This window comes from Mustelus asterias, chromosome 5, assembly GCF_964213995.1.
Source record: "Mustelus asterias chromosome 5, sMusAst1.hap1.1, whole genome shotgun sequence".
NCBI classification, from domain to species: domain Eukaryota; kingdom Metazoa; phylum Chordata; class Chondrichthyes; order Carcharhiniformes; family Triakidae; genus Mustelus; species Mustelus asterias.
In genome coordinates this window covers 79,429,341-79,449,104 of record NC_135805.1, presented here as the reverse complement: position 1 = coordinate 79,449,104, position 19,764 = coordinate 79,429,341, and the positions used below count along the sequence as shown (strand labels likewise).

At 42.1% G+C, this 19,764-nt stretch overlaps 1 protein-coding gene across 1 annotated transcript in view; it reads left to right on the top strand.

The window, feature by feature from the left end:
* tnfrsf21 (tumor necrosis factor receptor superfamily, member 21) overlaps positions 1-19,764 on the top strand; it is an 88,823-nt gene that overhangs the window by 25,951 nt on the left and 43,108 nt on the right. Inside the window, exon 4 of the mRNA XM_078212878.1 lies at positions 13,525-13,790. Within this exon, the coding sequence (XP_078069004.1) occupies positions 13,525-13,790 (266 nt within the window). The remainder of the gene's footprint in view (positions 1-13,524; positions 13,791-19,764) is intronic.

Here is a 19,764-nt window from a genome sequence, read left to right as displayed (position 1 = left end):
ATATGTCAGTCTGGCACGTAAAGATCTTACACTGATCTTGTGAAGAAAGCTGCAGGAAAATACAGAATGGGCACACATAAAAATACACGGTAAATAGGATCAAGGTGGGGTGTGATTGTTAAGAAGGTATTGAATAAATGCCCTTTATCTTGCTATGAATGCATCCACATGATTGCAAATTACAAGGCACTGGGGGATTTGACAGGGTGGATGTTTCCTCTTGTAGGAGAATCACTGGGCATGACGACTGTTTAAAATTATGGGGTCACCCAGTTAAGATCGAGATGAGGAAAAACATTTTGAGAGAGACTTTTGAATTCTCTTAAAATTTGGTTGAGGCAGAGTTTTTGAATATAGCAGGTAGGTAGGAATGTGAAGTTGAGGTTAAAATAGATCAGCCATGATCTTATTGAATGGTAGAGCAGGCTCGAGGGGCTGAGTGACCTCCTGCTTCTAATGATTATATCTGTATCCAGATAGATGAAGAAATAGTGGAGGCGTTAGTTATGATCTTTCAAAAGTCACTGGAGTCAGGGAAAGTCCCAGAGGATTGGAAAATCGCTGTTGTAACCCCACTGTTCAAGAAGGGAACAAGAAAAAAGATGGAAAATTATAGGCCAATTAGCCTAACCTCAGTTGTTGGCAAAATTCTAGAATCCATCGTTAAGGATGAGATTTCTAAATTCTTGGAAGTGCAGGGTCGGATTAAGACAAGTCAGCATGGATTTAGTAAGGGGAGGTCGTGCCTGACAAACCTGTTAGAGTTCTTTGAAGAGATAACAAATAGGTTAGACCAAGGAGAGCCAATGGATGTTATCTATCTTGACTTCCAAAAGGCCTTTGACAAGGTGCCTCACGGGAGACTGCTGAGTAAAATAAGGGCCCATGGTATTCGAGGCAAGGTACTAACATGGATTGACGATTGGCTGTCAGACAGAAGGCAGAGAGTTGGGATAAAAGGTTCTTTCTCAGAATGGCAACCGGTGACAAGTGGTGTCCCGCAGGGTTCAGTGTTGGGGCCACAGCTGTTCTCTTTATATATTAACGATCTAGATGACGGGACTGGGAGCATTCTGGCCAAGTTTGCCGATGATACAAAGATAGGTGGAGGGACAGGTAGTATTGAGGAGGTGGGGAGGCTGCAGAAAGATTTAGACAGTTTAGGAGAGTGGTCCAAGAAGTGGCTGATGAAATTCAACGTGGGCAAGTGCGAGGTCGTACACTTTGGAAAAAAGAATAGAGGCATGGACTATTTTCTAAACGGTGACAAAATTCATAATGCTAAAGTGCAAAGGGACTTGGGAGTCCTAGTCCAGGATTCTCTAAAGGTAAACTTGCAGGTTGAGTCCGTAATTAAGAAAGCAAATGTAATGTTGTCATTTATCTCAAGAGGCTTGGAATACAAAAGCAGGGATGTACTTCTGAGGCTTTATAAAGCACTGGTTAGGCCCCATTTGGAGTACTGTGAGCAATTTTGGGCCCCACACCTCAGGAAGGACATACTGGCACTGGAGCGGGTCCAGCGGAGATTCACACGGATGATCCCAGGAATGGTAGGCCTGACATACGATGAACGTCTGAGGATCGTGGGATTATATTCATTGGAGTTTAGGAGGTTGAGGGGAGATCTGATAGAAACTTACAAGATAATGAACGGCTTAGATAGGATGGACGTAGGGAAGTTGTTTCCATTAACAGGGGAGACTAGGACGCGGGGGCACAGCCTTAGAATAAAAGGGAGTCACTTTAGAACAGAGATGAGGAGAAATTTCTTCAGCCAGAGAGTGGTGGGTCTGTGGAATTCATTGCCACAGAGGGCTGTGGAGGCCGAGACGTTGAGCGTCTTCAAGACAGAAATTGATAAATTCTTGATTTCTCGAGGAATTAAGGGCTATGGGGAGAGAGCGGGTAAATGGAGTTGAAATCAACCATGATTGAATGGTGGAGTGGACTCGATGGGCCGAATGGCCTTACTTCCGCTCCTATGTCTTATGGTCTTATGGTCTTAATTGATGGCACAATTAGAAGTAAACAGGCATGGTATTAAAACAAAGAACAATACAGCACAGGAACAGGCCCTTCGGCCCTCCAAGCCTGTGCCGCTCCCTGGTCCAAACTAGACCATTCTTTTGTATCCCTCCATTCCCACTCCGTTCATGTGGCTATCTAGATAAGTCTTAAATGTTCCCAGTGTGTCTGCCTCCATCACCTTGCCCGGCAGCGCATTCCAGGCCCCCAGCACCCTCTGTGTAAAATACGTCCTTCTGATATCCGTGTTAAAACTTCCTTCCCCCCCCCCCCCCCTCACTTTGAACCTATGACCCCTCGTTAACGACCTGGGAAAAAGCTTCCCACCGTTCACCCTATCTATGCCTTTCATAATTTTATACATCTCTATTAGGTCACCCCTCATCCTCCGTCTTTCCAGTGAGAACAACCCCAGTTTACCCAATCTCTCCTCATAGCTAAACCCTTCCATACCAGGCAACATCCTGGTAAACCTCCTCTGCACTCTTTCTAAAGCCTCCACGTCCTTCTGGTAGAGTGGCGACCAGAACTGGGCGCAGTATTCCAAATGCGGCCGAACCAACGTTCTATACAATTGTAACATCAGACCCCAACTTTTATACTCTATGCCCCGTCCTATAAAGGCAAACATGCCATATGCCTTATTCACTACCTTCTCCACCTGTGATGTCACCTTCAAGGTTCTGTGGACTTGCACGCCCAGGTCCCTCTGCGTATCTACACCCTTTATGGTTCTGCCATTTATCGTATAGCTCCCCCCTACGTTAGTTCTACCAAAATGCATCACTTCGCATTTATCTGGATTGAACTCCATCTGCCATTTCTTTGCCCAAATTTCCAGCCTATCTATATCCTTCTGTAGCCTCTGACAATGTTCCTCACTATCTGCAAGTTCAGCCATTTTCGTGTCATCCGCAAACTTACTGATCACCCCAGTTACACCTCCTTCCAGATCATTTATATAAATCACAAACAGCAGAGGTCCCAATACAGAGCCCTGCGGGACATAAGAACATAAGAAATAGGAGCAGGAGTAGGCCATCTGGCCCCTCGAGTCTGCCCCACCATTCGACAAGATCATGGCTGATCTGAAGCGAATCAGTTCCACTTACCCGCGTGCTCCCCATATCCCTTAATTGCCTTAACGATCAGAAATCTATCTACCCGTGATTTAAACATATTCAACGAGGTAGCCTCCACCACTTCAATGGGCAGAGAATTCCAGAGACTCACTACCCTCTGAGAGAAGAAGTTCCCCCTCAACTCTGTTTTGAATTGGCCCCCAATTATTTTGAGGCTGTGCCCTCTAGTCCTGGTTTCCCTTCTAAGTGGAAAGAATCTCTCCACCTCTACCCTCTCCAGCCCCTTCATTATCTTGTATGTCTCTATAAGATCACCCCTCGGCCTTCTAAACTCCAACGAGTACAAACCCAATCTGTTCAATCTCTCCTCATAAGCTACACCCCCCATCTCCGGTATCAACCGAGTCACCACTAGTCACAGGCATCCAGCTGGAAAAAGACCCTTCCGCTACCACCCTCTGTCTTCTGTGACCAAGCCAGTTCTCCACCCATCTAGCCACCTCCCCCTTTATCCCATGAGATCCAACCTTTTGCACCAACCTACCATGAGGGACTTTGTCAAACGCTTTACTAAAGTCCATATAGATGGCATCCACGGCCCTTCCCTCGTCAACCATTCCAGTCACTTCTTCAAAAAACTCCTCCAGGTTAGTGAGGCATGACCTCCCTCTCTCAAAATCATGCTGACTATCGTTAATGAGTTTATTCCTTTCTAAATGCGCATACATCCCATCTCTAAGAATCCTCTCCAACAACTTCCCTATCACAGACGTCAAGCTCACCGGCCTATAATTTCCCGGGTTATCCTTCCTACCCTTCTTAAATAATGGGACCACATTAGCTATCCTCCAATCCTCTGGGACCTCACCTGTGTCCAGTGACGAGACAATGATTTGCGTCAGAGGCCCAGCGATTTCATCTCTCGTCTCCCTGAGCAGCCTTGGATAGATTCCATCAGGCCCTGGGGATTTGTCAGTCTTTATATTCCCTAAAAAACCTAACACTTCCTCCCTTGTAATGGAGATTTTCTCTAATGGGTCAACACTCCCCTCCGAGACACTCCCAGTCACCACGTTCCTCTCCTTTGTGAATACCGACGCAAAGTATTCATTTAGGATCTCCCCTACTTCTTTGGGCTCTAAGCATAATTCCCCACTTTTGTCCCTGAGAGGTCCGATTTTTTTCCCTGACAACCCTTTTGTTCCTAACGTATGAATAAAATGCCTTGGGATTCTCCTTAATCCTCTCTGTCAAGGACATTTCGTGACCTCTTTTTGCCCTTCTAATTCCTCGTTTGAGTTCTTTCCTACTTTCTTTGTATTCCTCCAGAGCTCCCTCCGTTTTTAGCTGCCTGGACCTAATGTACGCCATTGAAGAAATGTGTTGCAAGGTGACCAAGGCTGGGAACTGAATACTGCGTATACTTGACATTTCCTTTCTTCCTATCCTTCTGAGAAAGAGATGGGAAAAGTGCAAAAAGGTCCCTACTCAAGCTCAAGATGTAGCACCAGGTTGTATGGAGATAAGAATTTGCAAGGGAAAGAATTCACTGGTAGAGTGGGTTATAGACCCTTTCGTAGGAGCTACTCTAGGAGAGAATATAAATATAGACTTGATATAGATGTGTTACAGTGATGCAATAATAGCAGGTGATTTAAATCTTCTCATGGATTGGACAAATCAAATCCGCAAAGGTAGCCTGGATGATGAGTTTCTCGTGTGTCTGGGAATGTTTCTTAGATATTGTTAATGCAACAGCAAAAGGTTACAAAAAGGTAGTAAGAGCTGCAAGGGGAGAATGGAAAGAATCCTCCTTTTTCTGAAAACTCTTGTTGAAACTAATCCCAGTTTCGTGGGCAAATCTGCCTGGTATTCTAAATGAGTGGTAGCCAGAAATAGTTTGAGGAAACTATCAGTACTTGTTTCCATCACTTTAGGCTGTAAACTTCAGCTTGCTGAATAAAACTTCCAAAAAAGGAAAAAGAAGCCATTTGAATCACAGTAGTCATGAAAAGATGAACTCTGATCACAAATCAACGAGACAAAAGCGCTCGGTGAAACTCTCTGGGCCAATTTGTTAATGGGTACAATTGCAAAAAGATACTTGGGAAATGTTCAAAAAGAATTTAAACTGATACAAAACTAGTTTAGGTTGAAAGAGCTCTAATTGCCCAAAGAATGAGTCACAAACAACTGAAGAGGTAAGCAACAGCAAAAGGTTACAAAAAGGTAGTAAGAGCTGTAAAGGGAATAAGAAACTTGCAAACAATATCAAAATCAACAGCTTATTCTAAAATACATTATTGCATTTTGAAAAGGACTGTTCAGGAGCAATGTGACCCTTAAAAACTGGTAACAATATTGTCAGTGAAAATAAGGAAATGGCAGATGTGGTGTTTGCAATCGAGAGGTAAGCATGCTAAAAATCCCAAGGAAACAAATTGAATCAGAGTTATTGATGGATTATGCAAGCAGGTTAAACTGTGGCCAATAGATTCCAATGTAAGCAAATGTGAGGTCATCCACTTTGGACCCACAGGGTCCTTTCTAAATGATGAAAAGCTAGAAATCGTGGAGGACCAAAGTGATTTAGGGTGGCAGTTTCATAGATCGGTGAGCCATCATGAACAGGTACAGAAAATAGTCAAAATTGTTAATGCAATTGTATCTTTATATCTAAAGGACATACAAGGGTGTGGATGCTTTGGCTACACATAGCCCTGGTCTATCACACCTGGAGAATTATGAACAGTTCGGGGCGCCACACCTTAAGAAGGATGTATTCATCTTGGAGCAAGTGCAGCTGGATTTACTAGAGTCAGTACTGAGACTTCAAGGCCAAAATTGAGATGTGGTTAGACAAACTAGCATTGTATTCCCAGGAATTTATAAGTTTAAGAAGTAATTTGATTGAATTTTGCAAGATATTAAGGGGGACCAATAGGGTAGATTTTGAGATGCTATTACCATTGGTTGGGGAGTCTAGGACTAGAGGACATGCACTGAAAATTAGAGCTGGACATTTTAGGAGTGAAGTTAGATAACTCTTCACGTATAGGGTGGTAGAAGTTTGAAACACTCCTGCAAATGACAATTGATGCTAGATCAATTGTTTGTTTTACAAGTCAGATTAAATAAAATGAAAATAGTTAATAAAGTGAGCACTGATCCAAAGAAAGTGAATCTGGGGAATTAATAATGGAAAATAAGGAGATGACAGATGAATTAAATTGATATTTTGTACTGGTCTTGACTATAGTGGATATAAGTAACATCCCAGAAATAGCTGTAAATCAGGAATTGAGAGGGAGGAACTGAGGAGAATTAAAAGCACAAGATAAATGGTACATAGCAAATTGTTGGAATCGCAGGTTGACAAGTCCTCAGTTCCTGATGGATTTCATCCTCGGGGTTTGGAACAAATGGCTCCTGAGATAGTTAATGTGTTAGTTTTAATTTTTCAAAACTCTTTGAATTACGCAATTGGAATCCATTGGCCATCATTTAACCTGCTTGCATAATTGTGGATTACAGGGTCAAAGGTAGGGTTCTGAAGACTGTGGAGGAACAGAGAGATCTTGGGGTCCATATCCACAGATCTCTAAAGGTTGCCACTCAAGTGGATAGAGCTGTGAAGAAGGCCTATAGTGTGTTAGCTTTTATTAACAGGGGGTTGGAGTTTAAGAGCTGTGGGGTTATGCTGCAACTGTACAGGACCTTGGAGAGACCACATTTGGAATATTGTGTGCAGTTCTGGTCACCTCACTATAAGAAGGAAGTGGAGCGCTGGAAAGAGTGCAGCGGAGATTTACCAGGATGCTGCCTGGTTTGGAGGGTAGGTCTTGTGAGGAAAGGTTGAGGGAGCTAGGGCTGTTCTCTCTGGAGCGGAGGAGGCTGAGGGGAGACTTAATAGAGGTTTATAAAATGATGAAGGGGATAGATAAAGTGAAGGTTCAAAGACTATTTCCTCGGGTGGATGGAGCTATTACAAGGGGGCATAACTATAGGGTTCATGGTGGGAGATATAGGAAGGATATCAGAGGTAGGTTCTTTACGCAGAGTGGTTGGGGTGTGGAATGGACTGCCTGCAGTGATAGTGGAGTCAGACACTTTAGGAACATTTAAGCGGTTATTGGATAGGCACATGGAGCACACCAGGATGATAGGGAGTGGGATAGCTTGATCTTGGTTTCAGATAAAGCTCGGCACAACATCGTGGGCCGAAGGGCCTGTTCTGTGCTGTACTGTTCTATGTTCTTTAGATTCTGGAAAGTTCCATTAGATTGTAAAATAGTGAATGTAACTCATTTATTGAAAAAAAAGGAGGGAGGCAGAAAGCAGGAAACTACAGGCCAGTTGGCATAACATCTCTCGTAAAGAAAATGTTAGTAGCCAGGACAGTTGGTTAAACGCAGCATGAATCAGATAGAGTCAACATGGTTTTGTGAAAGGAAAATCTTGTTTAACCCACTTATTGGAGTTCTTTGAAGGAGTAACACGCTGTGGATAAAAGGAAACCTTGGATGTACTTAGATTTTCTGAAAACATTTGATGATGTGCCATGTCAAAGTTTATTGCAGAAATAAAAACTAATTTATGTAGGGGGTGACATATTGGCATGGATAGAAGATGGGCTAACAACAGGAAACAGATTTGGAAATGCCAAGTGATGTGCCATAGGGATCAGTGCTGGGGCCTCAACTGTTTAACATTAACATAAATGATTTGGATGAAAGGACAGATGGTATGGTTGTTAAATTTGCTGATGACACAAAGATAGGTAGAAAGATAAGTTGTGAAAAGAACATGAGGCTACAAAAGGATACAGCTAGGTTAGTGAGTGGGCAAAGATTTGGCAAATTGAGTATAATGGGTGTAAATGTGAAATTTTCCATTTTGGCAGGAAGAGTAAGAAAGAAGCTTATTATTTAAATGGTGAGAGATTGCAGAGCTCTGGAATGCAGCAGGATCTGGACATCCCAGTGCATGAATCCACAAAAAGTAAATAGGCAGGTCGAGCAAACAATTTACAAAGCAAATAAAATATTATTGTTTATTGCAAAGTGAATAACCTCCAACAATAGGGAGGTTATGCTTCAGTATACATTAACAAGTCTCACAACGCCAGGTTAAAGTCCAACAGGCTTATTTGAAATCTTGAGCTTTTGGAGTGCTGCTCCTTCACCTGATGAAGGAGCAGCATTCTGAAAGCTCGTGATTCAAAATAAACCTGTTGGACTTTAACGTGGTGTTGTGAGACTTCTTATTGTGTCCACCCCAGTCCAACACCGGCATCTTCACATCATGTATGCATGCCATTGATGAGGCCATATCTGTAGTACTATATGCAGTAGTGGTCGTCTTGAGGAAAGATGAGAACAGAGTTAACGAGTCCAGTCTGGATGATTCTTTCAGAGCTCAAGACAATTGGAAATTGATGAGATTTATACTGTTGTGGTGGGGTGTTGCTGTAATATTTGTCAATTTCTCCCTTGCCTCCACCTACCACTGGTCCTCCATCCAGCTCCATCAGCCATCCCCCTTGAGAAAACATTATAAATCTCATCCTATTTCCAATTGTCTTCACCTCTGATGAAAAGTCATCCAGATTCAACACACTAACTCTGTTCTCTCTCCACAGGTGCTGTAGAGACCTGTCAGATTTTCCAGCATTTTCTGTTTTTGTCTCAGATTCCAGCATCCGCAGGAATTTGCTTTTGTAATAGGTTGTTGATTGTTTCCACATGAATTGTTCACTTAACTCTTTCGCAGATTGAGTCTTTTTGTCTATGCCAGCAGTGCCATTTTCTTTGTTTTGCCTCTGCCAGGATCACTTCTGTGTTCTTCATTTGTAAGCAGCAGGAAGTGAGAGTACTCAATGTATTAGCTGGAGCAGAGCAGCAACCACCAAATAACCAGCTACTGTGGATTTAAGTAGAATTTGCACTGATTGCAATGGAGGGTGGTTACTCATTGATCATTCCTTCAGCAAATTATATCCACTTTTATCAGAAAATCTTGACAGTCAAAACAGTACTGAGTAATTTAGATTTAAAGGGGATGTGGCTACAGTTGAAACCAAATTTCTTCAGTTGCTGAAGAGTTCCAGAGCAAAGAAATCCCTCCTGAATAAGTAGAAAATTGGCCAAAGCAGGTGAATAACCATTAAAATGAAATGTCTAGCGAGGATCAGAAAAGTATGTGGGGTTCTGCAGTAATGCAGTATGAAGCAGCAGTGGTTTAGTTTCTGCAGAATGTAATTAAGAGACACAAGCACGATTACCTGATGAAGACTACACCTGCCTTTTGACACGCAACGTTGTTAATGTTGCCTTAAGATTTATTATCTCTGACATCTCTGAATTTGGCTTTTGTATTTTTGAATCTTCTGATTGTGCACAATTTTTAATTCTCCAAATAGTGTTCTGTGAGCAACAATCCACCAAATACTTAAAATGTTCAACAAAATCATTAATATGGCTCTTCTCGCAAATCTTTGTGATTTTTTGTGACAGTGCCTTTTCCATACTCACCTTTGCAATTGCATGTATCCCTGGATAATCATTTCTCTTTTCTGCAATAAATTATACCCATGTATTTCCCCCAGAAAAAATATAACAGTAAGAACACTACCACGTTATTTTGATATACAGGGAAGTGACTAAGATTGAAACCAAATTTCTTTGGTTGCCGAGAAGCTCCAGTTCTGTGATGTGGCACGGAAATAGTTTTCTTCTTGTAAAGCCCAGCAACAAGAACATTATACAACCTGGCTGCCTCGCGGCTTCAACAACAGACACTGTCTTCTGAAATTCAAAGAAACCAGAGTTTCTGCTGGCCATTGAGTACAATTTGTGACAGCTGTTATGATTGGATGGCTTGGGGGGGGGGGGGGGGGGGGGGGGGACAGTTTAATTAGACAATGCAGCTGTGTATTTAGCTGCTGGTCAATAGTGCGTGTGAATGAACAATAATATGAAGTATTAGGATGGTAAACAATTTTTCAAAGTCCAAGTTAATACCTATTTGTCTGGATTGAAGCATTTCATTGTACGAAGAGATCCCTCATACTTGTTTTGGGTAATATATGATCCTCTCTGCGCAAATGTACATAGAGATGAGGTTGCCTGACTAATAAAGTCTTAACATTTAGACAGATGTGTAAATGTATCCAGGATCTTATTGATCTGCTTTCCTCAAATTGTTTTCCAGGTTCAACTTCTCTGTGAGACCCACCACTAGTTTCCTCAAATCTATTTCCAGCTTCCCTTCCTGGATCCCATGTTTGCAGATATTGTTGCAGGTTCCCCCTCCTCAGGAGCTGTCCTGTTATTTAGATCTACCAGCCTCCTCCCCATATGTTCCTTCAAATGATCTCTCACGCCACTTACGGTCAGCCATGATCGTAATGAATGACGGAGCAGGCTTGAAGGGCCAGATGGCCTCCTCCTGCTCCTATCTTCTATGTTTCTATGTTTCCACTGCAGTATCATTGGAAGTGTTGTTGCTTCCTGAATTTATGTGTCTCTTTCCCGCAACTTCATATTTGAACCTCCTCCAGTTAGTTTTGTGCTTGGTCACAGTATTGCGACATTCTGTATCAACATTACAAATGGCATCTGGTTTGAATGTGATGGCAGTAAATTGCCTCTCCTCATTCTTCTTGATCTGTCTGTAGTCTTTCACGTGGTTGTCCACAGCACCCTACTCCAGTACCTCTCCAGTTTTGTGGCTGGGTGGAACTGCACTTGCTCTGCTCCATCCCATACAGTCAGCAGTAGTTCCTCATCTTTCTCCAGCACCGACACCCCTGGTGCGAAATAACATGGATCTTAATTGTCTCAAAATATTTTTTGAAAGTAATTTTCGAAGTACAAGTTTAATAGCTCCAACAGAGAAATTGGTCACTAACCCACCTTGCCCTTTCACTTAGTGACTTCTGATTCTAGAGGGAGCGTTGGGCACACATTGAGCATGAATCATTCCTCATTGTAATCATCATTCACCTGCTACTTCTCTGCTGTAAATATGCTGTGCTACATAAACAACCTGCATTTACTAAGCTTGCAAAACATCTCAAGACACTTCATTGAAGCATAATCAGAAATAAGTGAATAATGAGCCAATTAGAGATTTGAGGAGGCAGGTTTAAAAGATAATGGAAAGGAGTTGGGAGAAGAGTGATTGTAAGCGATTCCAGGATATGAGACCTTGGTGACTAAAGGCTGTCTTATCAAAAGTGGGGTACAATTAAATGAGATTTTTCCCATCATACATCAGTGCAAGATCTGGAAATAGAGTTCTGACAAAAGTCATAACATCTTCAGGATGGGAATGCTCAACCTAAACCTGGGAAGGAATTTGATCTCGAGACAGACCCAAAGCCCCTCTATTTGCAATGTAGGTTACTTGGTTGGTGCTAATTCTGAAGCATAGCAATGCATTTGAATTTCTAGAAAGGTCAGTGTCACATCATAAGCTTTCCTGCATGTATATTTGTGTCATATTAAAGGGAAATAAATTTTCATTAAATAGCTCGAGGAAATGGGGTCTTGGCCTTATAGTTGGGTATGCTTGCATATTCAAGGTTTGACATCTATTATGATTGCATTGAAGGTTGCACCGTGAACCAATTTTTTATGGTGAGTCGTCCTGTTCACAATTTTGTTCATGAAGGGTTCTCAGTCTCTTTGCTGGTGAGAGCTTTAGCTCTCATTTGACAGTTGACTATGTACCATTGGGTATCCTCCTGCTGGAAGTTGAGGATGAAGAGGGGTACTATCATTCAGTCTTTGGGCTGAAATAGATTGTACACGTGATGAGGAAAAATTGAGGAGTACTTTGTTTGCGGCAGGTTGATTAATCTAATAACTGTGGGTTATTATTGGGCTAACCAAGGCACTATTTGTGTTTGTTGTTCAGCCTGATTCTTAGATGGGACTGGGAATGGGGCATGGTAAGAGTTGGCAATAAGACTGAAGTTCATTCCATTTAGTCACATTTAATGCTGTTAGCAATTTTGTCACAACTGCTAGTTGGGATTCTAAACCAATAAACAATATGGTTTCAGTTGGTTAATTTTCAGTTGTGCTCATAGCTCAAGTTATGAGGCTTGTGTTTTGTTGACCTGCATTTAGGCTTTCTAGGAACTTGGGATATATCTACAGAATGAGAGTGTAAACTTCGTATCAAGTTGAAACTACCGATCTGGATTTCACAAGAATTAGCCGTAGAAACTTGTTGGTCCTGAGGGGACCGAGTGTAGGGTAACAAAGTTTGCGGGTGACACAAAGATGAGTGGGAAAGCAAATTGCATGGAGGATGCGGAAAGTCTGCAGAGAGATTTGGATAGGCTAAGTGAGTGGGCGAGGATCTGGCAGATGGAGTATAACGTTGAGAAGTGTGAGGTTATCCACTTTGGAAGGAATAATAGTAAAATGGACAATTATTTAAATGCTGAAAAATTACAACATGCTACTGTGCAGAGGGACCTGGGGGTCCTTGTGTATGAATCGCAAAAACTCAGTTTGCAGGTGCAGCAGGTGATCAAGAAGGCAAATGGAATGTTGGCCTTTATCGCGAAGGGGATGGAGTATAAAAGCAGGGAGGTCATGCTGCAACTGTACAAGGTACTGGTGAGGCCGCAACCAGAGTACTGTGTGCAATTTTGGTCCCCTTATTTGCGGAAGGATATATTGGCCTTGGAGGGAGTACAGAGAAGGTTCACCAGGTTGATACCGGAGATGAGGGGGGTTAGCTTATGAGGAGAGATTGAGTAGATTGGGCCTGTACTCGTTGGAGTTTAGAAGGCTGAGCGGAGATCTTGGAGACATATAAGATAATGAAGGGGCTCGACAGGGTAGAGGCAGAGAGATTCTTTCCACTTAGAAAGGAAACAAGAACTAGAGGACACAGCCTCAAAATAAGGGGGAGTCAGTTTAGGACAGAGTTGAGGAGGAACTTCTTCCCTCAGAGGGTAGTGAATCTCTGGAATTCTCTGCCCATTGAAGCAGTGGAGGCTACCTTGTTAAATATGTTTAAGTCACAGGTAGATAGATTTCTGATCAATAAGGGAATTAAGGGTTATGGGGAGCGGGCAGGTAAGTGGAACTAAACCACTATCAGATCAGCCATGATCTTCTTGAATGGCGGGGCAGGCTCGAGGGGCTAGATGGCCTACTACTCCTCCTATTTCTTATGTTCTTATGTTCTTAAACTCATTAAGCTGATGGGTTTCTCCATATGTCACGTATTTAGATTACTGCAAAGAGGCTTGTGTGGCTGCCAATTTTTTTTTGCCTGTTCGAGTTTAAGCTTATTTGCACATATTGAACTATCTGACAATTCTTTCACTAACAGCGCATTGAGCTAATATTCGAAGCTATTACTAATGCATTTGTGTTCTTTGGATTAGGTGTTGACATTCTGAAACTCGTGGCAGCTCAGATCGGCAGCCAGTGGAAGGACATATATCAGTTTCTCGCCAACGCAACTGAACGAGAAGTAGCAGCTTTCTCCAATGGGTATTCGGGAGATCATGAACGAGCGTATGCAGCCTTACAACACTGGACGATTCGGGATCCTGAAGCCAATCTGGCAAAGCTCATTAGTGCTCTTCGTCGCTACAAGCGCATTGACGTGGTGGAAAACATCAGGGGACTTATGGAAGATACTTCCCAGGTATGTGTCTACTCACAGCAACTGAGTAAAACCAGACCTCCATAGTATGTGAGCAAGGAAAAGTTTCCAAAGGAATGCTTTTTAAATTTTGAAGTGAATTTTGTCAAGCTTTAGCCAAGTCACTTTTTACTGATTTGGTGTTAAGTTGCCTGACACACAATGTGATAATTATGGACTTCTGGCAGGGGCAAAAAAGGTGAAACAGGTTGTTACGTGGTAACTAGGTACCTTTCGAAAGAGAGAAAGATTTGGGGGATATAAGCAAGATTATCGCAGCATGATTCAGATCCACGCAGTGGACTTGTTGGTCCTGAATTTGTGCCCACCCACTTCCCCCGAATCCTTAGTTTCTCTGTACATTTGTGTTACTGTTCCAAAGGTGCTGAGAGCTTTCCTAGTCTTGCATGCATACATTCAGCTATTTTGAGGACAGCTGAACCAAATCCTATCCTGCTTTGCGTTTGAAACTGCGTGTTTGTGTACTGAATTTAAAATGTCCTCTGTAAAAAAAAAAATTGCGTAAGCTTCCGCTGCTGCTTTAGTTGTTTTCTTGGCATTCAGCTGAAAGTATGTTTACTGATTGCCCTGGGATATGTTTCAGTTATGAAAGCAGGAATGTTTTTGTGAAAGAACTAATCCGGCTTGTAAAATTTTGAACAATATGTGAGACAACATCTGCAGTACAATTGATTGCGTGTCACAGCTGTGCTTTCTTTTGCTGTCTCGCACCGTGTTCTAGATGGGAAAAAGATTACGTTTGAGCTTTTCCATAATGCTCTAGCTGGTACCATTATTCAGAGAGAGAGAAGAGAAAGTATTCAACACTTGTCTGTATTTTATTACCTACTATTGTTGTCTTCACTGTTTAAGAGCCCCCCAATATGAAAGTTAGGCCTTGGAATCCGTAAACAATCTCAATGCTAAGTAAACATAACAGGAATAACTTGTATTAATGTAGTGACTTTAACATAGTAAGACATGTTGAAATGCTTCCAAGGACCGCAATCAAACAAAATGAGATACCAAGCCACATATGGAAATATTAGGACATGATCAAACTCTTGATCAAAGAGGCAGGTTTTAAGGAACATTTTAAAGGAGGAGGGAGACATGGAAAGGATTATAGAGAGAATTCCAGTGTGTCATTGTTGAGGTGGCTGAGGGCATGGTCACCAGTGATACTAAGATTTAAATCGGGGATGTGCAAGAGGCCAAAATTGGAGTTGTGAAGATCATGAAGGATTGCTGTGCAAATACCAAAACAAATTAATAGAGCCAGCAATCCACCATTTCTTAATGTCCTATCCTTTCCAAATGTCACAATTTCTTTTTGTGCTTATGGTCACTTTACAGTTAAAGGTAAAATCGCTATAGTCCCAGATGACAATAGGCTGTGACTGAGGTGATTTAACCTGAGGTCACCACACCTCAGGCAATGGGCAAGGTTGAGAAGGTGGCCCTTCATGAATAACTTCAGCCAGTACAGGAATTGAACCCATGCGGTTGGCATCACTCTGCATCACTAACGAGCTGTTCAGCCAACTGAGCTAAACCAATTTTAGTATAAGAATAGGCCATTCTTAACAAGCCTCAATCATAGTATCTTACTTTACAGAAAGATTCAGCCTGTGATTTATGTGCTCTCTTGACAGCCTGGCAAAGTTTTACATTTTTAAGATGCTGAGCCAATTTGCCCAGTAGAGCAAGGGGATCTTCTAAGTATTGACTGTTAGAGAAGCAAATGGGAGTTATGAGAAAAGACTGGCAACCAAAATACTGGGGAATCCCAAAATTTTCTATGGACATATAAATAGTGAAAGTGTGGTAAAAGGAGTGGGGCGGATTGGGGACCTAAACGCAAATTTTACATGGAGGCAGGGGAAATGGTTGAAGTATTAAATAAATACTTAGCATTCATCTTTGCCAAGGAGATAAATGCTATCCAGGTCATGGTGACAGAGGAGGAAACTGCCACGAGAGAGTTCAAAATTGATGAGGAGGAAGTTTTGGATTGACTGTCAGTATTTAAAGTTGGCAAGGTACTGGAATCAATGCATCCAAGGATCAGGAAGCAAGTGAGAAATTGCAATGACACTTCCCGAGATTCAGGAGAGGTGCCAAGGACTGGAGAATTTCAGACGTTATGCCATTGTTCAAAAAAGATTGTACGGATAAACCCAGCAATTAAGACCAGTCAGTTTAACTTGAGTGGTTGGGAAGCTTCTGGAAACAATTATCTGAGATAGAATTAGTGGCCACATAGAAAAAGGTGAGTTGATAGCATAAATTTTGAAAGAGAAAATTGTGCTTAACTAGCTTGAGGTTTTTTGAAGAACTAGCAGAATGGGTCCATGAGGGTAATGCAGTTGATGTGGTATACATGGACTTTCAAAAGGCATTTGATACAATGCCACACAATCGATTTGTGAGAAAAGTGACAACCATGGAATAAAATGGAGAGCAGCAACGTGGATACTGAATTGACTGAGTAATAGGAAGCTGGCAGCACTGGTTAATGGGTGTTTTTCGGATTGGAGGAAGGTTTGTAATGGATTCCCCAGAGGTCAGTATTGGCACCCATGCTTGTTCTGAGATCTATGTCTTGGTGTGCAGAGGACAATTGCAAAGTTTTAAATGACGAGAAACTTTGAAACATTGTAAATTGAGGAGGACAATGTAGAACTTCAAAAGGACAAACATGTTGTAGGGAGTGAACAGATCAGTGGCAGATGAAGTTTAATGTGGAGAATGTGAGGTGATTCATTTTGGTCGGAAGAACATAGATGGACAATACAAAATAAGGGGTACTGAACTGAAGAGGGTGCAGGAGCAGAGGAACCTGGGTGTATGGTGCATGGATAATTGAAGGTGGCAGGACAGGTGAAGAGAGCAGTTAATAAAGCATAGAGAATCCTAATAGGGGCATAGAATACAAGAACAAGGAGATTATGCTGAACTTGTAAGGAAAATTAGTTAGACTTCAGCTGGTGTATTGTGTACAGTTCTGGAAATCATGCCAAAGGAAAGATGTGAATGCATTGGAGTGCAGATGATGATTGCAGTAATGGTTTGAGGGATGACGAGTTTCAGTTATGAGGATAGGTTGGAGACATTGGGTCTGTCCTCCGCGGAGAGGAGAAAGACGAAGAGGAGACTTGATAGAGGTGATCAAATCATGAGGGGTTGGATACAATGGCATCAATGTCAACAAAACGAAGGAGATAGTCATCAACTTCAGCAAGCATAATAATGGTGGACATACCCCTGTCTACATCAACGGGAATGAAGTGGAAATGGTTGAGTGTGTCAAGTTTCTAGGTGTCCAGACCACCAATAACCTGTCCTGGTCCCTCCATGCTGACGCTATAGTTAAAGTCCACCAACGTCTCTACTTTCTCAGGAGGCTAAGGAAATTTGAAATCTGCTATGACTCTCTCCAACTTTTACAGATGCATCATAGAAAGCATTCTTTCTGGTTTCATCACAGCTTGGTATGGCTCCTGTCCTGTCCAAGACTGCAAGGAACTACGAAGGGTTGTGAATCCCAGTCCCTCACGCAAACCAGCCTCCCATCCATTGACATTGTCTGCATTTCCCGCTGCCTCAGAAAAGCAGCCAGCATAATCGAGGACCCCATACACCTCGGACATACTCTCTTCCATCGGGAAAAAGATACAAAAGCCTGACTCAAGAACAGCTTCTTCCTTGCTGCCATCCGACATTTGAATGGGCCCATCTTGTATTAAGTTGATCTTTCTCTACACACTACCTATGACTGTAATACTACATTCTGCACTCTCTCCTTCTCTATGTACAGTATGTTTTGTCTGTATAGTGCGCAAGAAACAATATTTTTCACTGTATACTCATACATGTGACAAATTAAATCACACTAGATGGGAAGAAACTGTTTCCGCTCGTAATAGAATCCAGAATTAGAGGGCACAGATTTAAAGCAATTTGCAAAAGAAGCAAATGAAATGTGAGAAAAAACATTGTCAGACAGTGAGTGCTCGGGTCTGGAATGCACTGCCTGGGAATGTGGTGGAGGCAGGTTCAATTGAGGCATTCAAGAGGGCATTTGTTAATCATTTGAAATTTAAAAATGTGAGAAGTACATTTTTGTTCATGGGGCACTGGAATTGGTACTTGGGAATGTGAGGGCTATACTATTGGGACAGCCTGTATCTGAACCATGCTGGACCAGTGTTCTTGCAAACTGCAAAACTAGGAAAGTAGAGAGAGCTTTAAAATAAACATAGAGGGGGGATAGTTCCAGAGTGGGGATACGTAGGCTTACAAAGCAAAAAGACCTGGCAGCGTTGTAATGCTGCTATTTAGATAATGATACCCAGAGTGTAATGATACCCAGAAAATAGGGTGAAAGGGGGAGAAATGGTAAAAATGAAAATTGATGGCTCTTTACGCACTAATAAAAGAAATAACAGCACAAATTGAGGTTAATAGGTATGATCTTGTAGCCATTGTGGAGATGTTGCAAGGATATCAAAACTGGAACTGAATATACAGGGACATGTGACCTTTGGTAAGGACAGGCAATAGGAAAGAGTGGTGGGGTAACTTTGTTCATGCAAGATGGAATAAATACGATAGCAAGAAATGTTCTTGGATTGGAAGATGTAGAATCCATATGGGTGGAGATAAGAAATAACAAGGGGATGGAAATAAGTCTATAGGCCCTACGAATAATTACACTGCGGGAAGGAGAATAAATCGGAAAATGTCATGGTTGACTTTAATCTTCATGTGGATTGGGAAAATCAAATTGGCAGAGATAGCCATGATTTGATTTGATTTGATTTATTATTGTCACATGTATTATTATTGCGCGCTATACAGACAAAGCATACTGTGCATAAGGAAGCTGAGAGGGTGCAGAATGTAGTGTTACAGCCATAGCTAGAGTGTGGAGAAAGATTAACTTAATGCAAGGTAGGTCCATTCAAAAGTCTGATGGCAGCAGGGAAGAAGCTGTTCTTGAGTCAGTTGGTACATGTCCTCAGACTTCCGTATCTTTTCCCAATGGAAGAAAGTGGGAGAGAGTATGTCTGGGGTATGTGGGGCCCTTGATTATGCTGGCTGCTTTTAATTCATAGTGTATTCAGGACAGTTTCCTAGAACAGTATATTGTGGTTCCAACCAGGGATCAGGCTAATTTGGGTCTGGTAATATGTAATAAATCAGGTTTAATAAACAACCTCAGAAAAAAAAAATCCCCTCTGAAACCGTGACCATCACATGATAAAAATTAGCATTCAATTTGGGAGTGGGAAATTTGGATCAGCAACAACTGCACTAAACTTAAATAGAGTAATTGGAAAGGAATGAGGGCAGAGTTGGCTGGAGTGAACTATGAACGGAGTTGAGCAGAAAAGATGGTTGATCAGCAGTGCAGACATATATGAAAATAGTTCATGATTCATAACAAAGATACACCTCAGTGAGAATGAACAATTCCAGGAAGGGGATAAATGAGGCCAAAGTGGACGTCGGCCCCTTGGAGAATGAGACTGGGCAAATAATAATGGGGAACGAGCAAATGGCAAAGGAGTTGAATACTGTCAGTCTTCACGGTGGGAGACACTAATAACATTCCAAAAATACTAAATAACCCAGGGGAAAAGGTGTGGGGTGGGGGGGGGGGGGAAATAAATACAATAATTATCACTAGGGAAAAAGTACCAGGGAAACAAAGAAGACTAGACGTTGACTCCCCTGAATCTGATGGGTTGCATCCTCGGAGAGTGAAGGAAATAGCTGCCGAGAAAGTGGATGCACTGGTAGTAATCTTCCAAGAGTCCTTAAATTCTGGAAAAATCCCACAGCCTTCTGTGCTAGAGAATTCCAAAGCTTCACCACCGTCCTGAGTGAAGAAGGTTCTCCGCATCTCGGTCCTAAATGACCTACCACATATCCTGAGATTGTGACCCCTTGTTCTAGACCCTCTCCCATC